The sequence below is a fragment of the Miscanthus floridulus genome, chromosome 17, assembly GCF_019320115.1.
Source record: "Miscanthus floridulus cultivar M001 chromosome 17, ASM1932011v1, whole genome shotgun sequence".
Classification (NCBI taxonomy): domain Eukaryota; kingdom Viridiplantae; phylum Streptophyta; class Magnoliopsida; order Poales; family Poaceae; genus Miscanthus; species Miscanthus floridulus.
This window is the reverse complement of record NC_089596.1, coordinates 75,992,392-75,996,134: the sequence shown is the minus strand read 5'-3', so window position 1 is coordinate 75,996,134 and position 3,743 is coordinate 75,992,392. Positions and strand designations below refer to the sequence as shown.

General features: G+C 42.6%; 1 protein-coding gene across 2 annotated transcripts; it reads left to right on the top strand.

Annotated features, from left to right (window-relative positions):
• The first annotated feature begins 1,529 nt into the window (after positions 1–1,529).
• Positions 1,530–3,743, top strand: LOC136518947 (plastid division protein CDP1, chloroplastic-like). 2 transcript variants are annotated; one of them, XM_066512627.1, is made up of 5 exons: positions 1,530–1,988; positions 2,213–2,350; positions 2,970–3,074; positions 3,182–3,304; positions 3,384–3,743. In XM_066512627.1, exons 1-5 carry the CDS (start codon positions 1,863–1,865, stop codon positions 3,735–3,737), a joined length of 846 nt encoding a protein of 281 aa, XP_066368724.1. In that variant the 5' UTR covers positions 1,530–1,862; the 3' UTR covers positions 3,738–3,743. The 2 variants fall into 2 exon arrangements, with proteins under 2 accessions (XP_066368724.1, XP_066368725.1); XM_066512628.1 differs by having other exon boundaries at positions 1,872–1,988; positions 2,197–2,350.

The following is a 3,743-nucleotide window of genomic DNA, read 5'->3' as shown; positions in this document are numbered from 1 at the left end:
TTTGCAGAGGCAATTAAGTTAGGTCATGGTAATGGAGATCGATTGGGCAATCATGGTTGTCGTGCCCCTACGATGGAAATCGTTTTGGTTTTCAAAGGATGGACGATAAGGTTAAGGATGACTAGTTCTAAGTATCGATTGGAGTTGGAGAGACACTTAGAGTAGTTTAGGACTTTGTTTTTCCTTTGACCGTACTATTAAGGGGGTATGGACGGGTAGCTTGACCTAAGTGAGTCTAGTGAGGTAGGTGTGGTGCACACTTGCTAATTCTAGCACTAGGTAGCTCCAAAACAGCCCTTAGATCCATTGGAGCAAACTTCATTCACGTATGATTGCGAGTTAGAAGTGAATGGATGGTCAAATGCTGACCGGACGCTGAAAGCAGAGTCCGATCAGTTCATTTGATCAAGGTGAAACGTCTGGAAGTGACTGGACGCTAGAAGGTCAAGTGATCGGACGCTGAGGGCCAGTGTCCGGTTGACTCCAGTAAGGTCCCAAAGAGGGAGAATCCTGATCTGAATAGGTTCCGGCTACTAAGCGGACGTTGCTCAGCAAGTGACCGGACGCTGGGGGTCCAGAGTCCGATCGACATCAGTAAGGTTCCAGTGAAGGAAAAATGTGACCGGACGCGTTCGGTCAGTGCTGATTGGGAGCTTGGTCAACACTTAAACACTGGAGTTCGGGGAGAACTGACCGGAGCGTCCGATCAACATGACCGTAGCGTCCGGTCACCCCACAGAAGCACATAACGGTTCATTTTTCAGCCGGTGTTATAAATACAACCTCCACTCGTGTGTGGGGGCACTTTTGCTCATTCCAACAGCTGAGAAACACGTTTATGAGTACCAAGAAGAGCAAGGTTCTAGTGAGGTGATTGAGATTTGAGAATCCCAAAGAGAGTCCTCATTAGTGAAGCAAGAGTAGCAAATTGTGCATCCACCCTTCTCATTAGGCTTGTCGTGGTCAAGTGAGAGTTCGTGCTTGTTACTCTTGATGATCGCCATCACCTAGATAGCTTGGTGGTGATTGGGAGCTTGGTGATTATCCAGAGAGCCTGTGGATGACCCAACTCAAGTTGTGAGCGGTTGTGGGTGATTCACCACGACGGAGTGTCGAAGAATCAACCCGTAGAGAGCACTTGATCCTTGCGCGGATCAAGGGGAAGCTACACCCTTGCGCGGGTGCTCCAACGAGGACTAGTGGGGAGTGGCGACTCTCCAATACCTCGGTAAAATATCACCGCGTTGCTCCTTCTCTATTTACTTTGAGTATTTACTTTAAGCATTTACTTTGAGCAATTCAATTCTTGTCTTTACATTCATAGAATTGTCATGCTAGAGTAGGATTGAAACTTAGGTTGCAAGTCTTTTGTACGGTAGAACAATTAGAAACACTTTTTAGGCACATGGGGTTAATTGGGCTAACCATAGAATTTAATTGGGCTAATTATGCAATTAGAAACACTTTCTATCCCGGTGGCCGCCGAGGGCAGCAGGCTCCCGCTGCCCCGATGGTGGAGATCCCTATCAGGTGAATAATTTGAGTCACCTGGTCTGTTTACCGATTGCAATTTTGGAAATGTCGCTCCCGTTCGGTTGTTGTACTGATCATCGCTTGATCTGGTTCCGCCCATTGCCGGCCAAGTTATCTCAGCGACTTGGTTACAGATTGAGTCGGAATTTTACCATCGTAATTGAAACTCAATCTGTACAAAACAACTGCCCTCTAAAACCTGCATCTGTAGTTTACGTGCTTCCCTCGTTTAGGAGTAAAATGTTTGGAACGGGCATTGATAGTTCGTTGTTATCACTTCAGAAGTGATTGGGCCATCTGCTTTCTTATTAATTGTTGACACCTTTCAAATGGACTTGCAGATTCTAGGCGTTACAGAGAAGGCTGAGAAGGATGAGATTGTGAAGGCAGCAATGGAGTTAAAAATTGCTGGGATAGAAGATGGATACACAGCTGAAGTTTCTGCTTTCAGACAGGTTGCTGATTGATTTCTGCAACTATATCTATACTAAAACTTTAAATTTGAGGGGTGTCCCATCACGAATACTGTTCATCCGGCGCGCGCAGAGACTTAGATCACTGTACCAACCTTTTTTTTTTCTTCACCGTTCACTGTTGCCTGCTAGTTATTATAGATATATGTGTAGTCTGTTTGATGAGGGGATGCAAGAATCCTGTTGTCAGAGATGTCATTTATCAGGCTCTGCTGGTAGATGTCAGAGATAAGCTTCTATTTGAACAAGATTACGCAGGAAACACAAAGGAGAAGGTTCCACCTAGATCCTCTCTTCATATACCTTGGAGCTGGTTGCCTGCTGCTCTTTGTATCCTGCAGGAGGTAATGTATACACATACATTTCTCATAAAAATAACATGCCATTATCAAGTTAATGCTGGTATAATGTGGTTAAGACTTTTCTCTATTGGTGGATATGCTCAGTGATTAAGTAGTTACCATGCTTTATTTTCGAAATCCACCAAAACAATAAATATTCTATAGATCACTGTCTGTGAGTATTCTTTATTGTAGATCTATCTTGTGCTTCTTGGTAATGTACAATTCACATTTCAGGTTTAAGATTTATGCCACTCGATTTCAGAACTAAAGTTTAATATGGAATGGAACAAATTTCTCTAATTTAATGCCCCTAAGCTCTGGAATAGTCACGAAAGGGCATAGCCAAGTCAACATCTTTAGGATCATGGTGTGGTGTATTTAGATACTAACTTCTGTCCATAAAATGCTGAAAATATCACTATGAAAAATCTTCCATGCTGAATATAGGGAATGTACCTCTTTTGTATATTTAGCATGTACTTTGAGCTTTGAGGACCAAACACGATATGTTAGGGTACCAATTATCGAAGTTCAATATGCATTTTTGGCTTACCATCATGCACTTGCAGTGCTGGATATTTGTTTATCGTCAATGTAAGATGTGGCAGTATCATTGCAGGTTGGAGAAGAAACATTAGTTTTGGATATCGGTCAAGCAGCTCTGCGACGCCCTGATTCAAGGCCTTATGTTCACGACATACTTCTTGCAATGGCATTAGCAGAAGTAAGAATTGCATAGGATCTTTTTGTTTCATTTTATGAAGCTGCTTGATAAAATGCACATTAACCTATTTGGCACATTCAGATGATTTCATGATTTTTCTTTTGTAGTGCTCTATAGCAAAAGCCAGCTTTGAGAAAAGTAAGGTTTCCCTTGGCTTTGAGGCTCTAGCACGTGCTCAATATCTTTTGAGGAGAAAACCATCATTGGAGAAGATGCCTCTTCTTGAACAGGTAAAATGTTGTTACTTCTACCTGAGCAGTTCTTCTAAATATAAAATCATGTGGTAACTTATTTCATCGGGTGATCCAGATTGAAGCATCACTTGAGGAGCTTGCACCTGCTTGCACTTTGGAGCTTTTAAGCTTGCCTCAGACACCTGAAAATTCTGAACGCAGGCGAGGTGCTATTGCAGCTCTCTGTGAATTGCTTAGACAGGGCCTTGATGTTGAATCATCTTGTAGAGTCCATGACTGGCCTTGCTTCTTAGGTCAAGCGATAAACAAATTATTAGCCACTGAAATCGTGGATCTACTTTCTTGGGACACTTTGGCTACAACTCGTAAAAATAAAAGATCATTGGAGTCCCAAAGCCAGCGAGTAAAGGTGATTAACTGCCATATATTGTTTGGGAATTGGTTACATGGTTATTCTTTTGCAAGTTGAGATAAA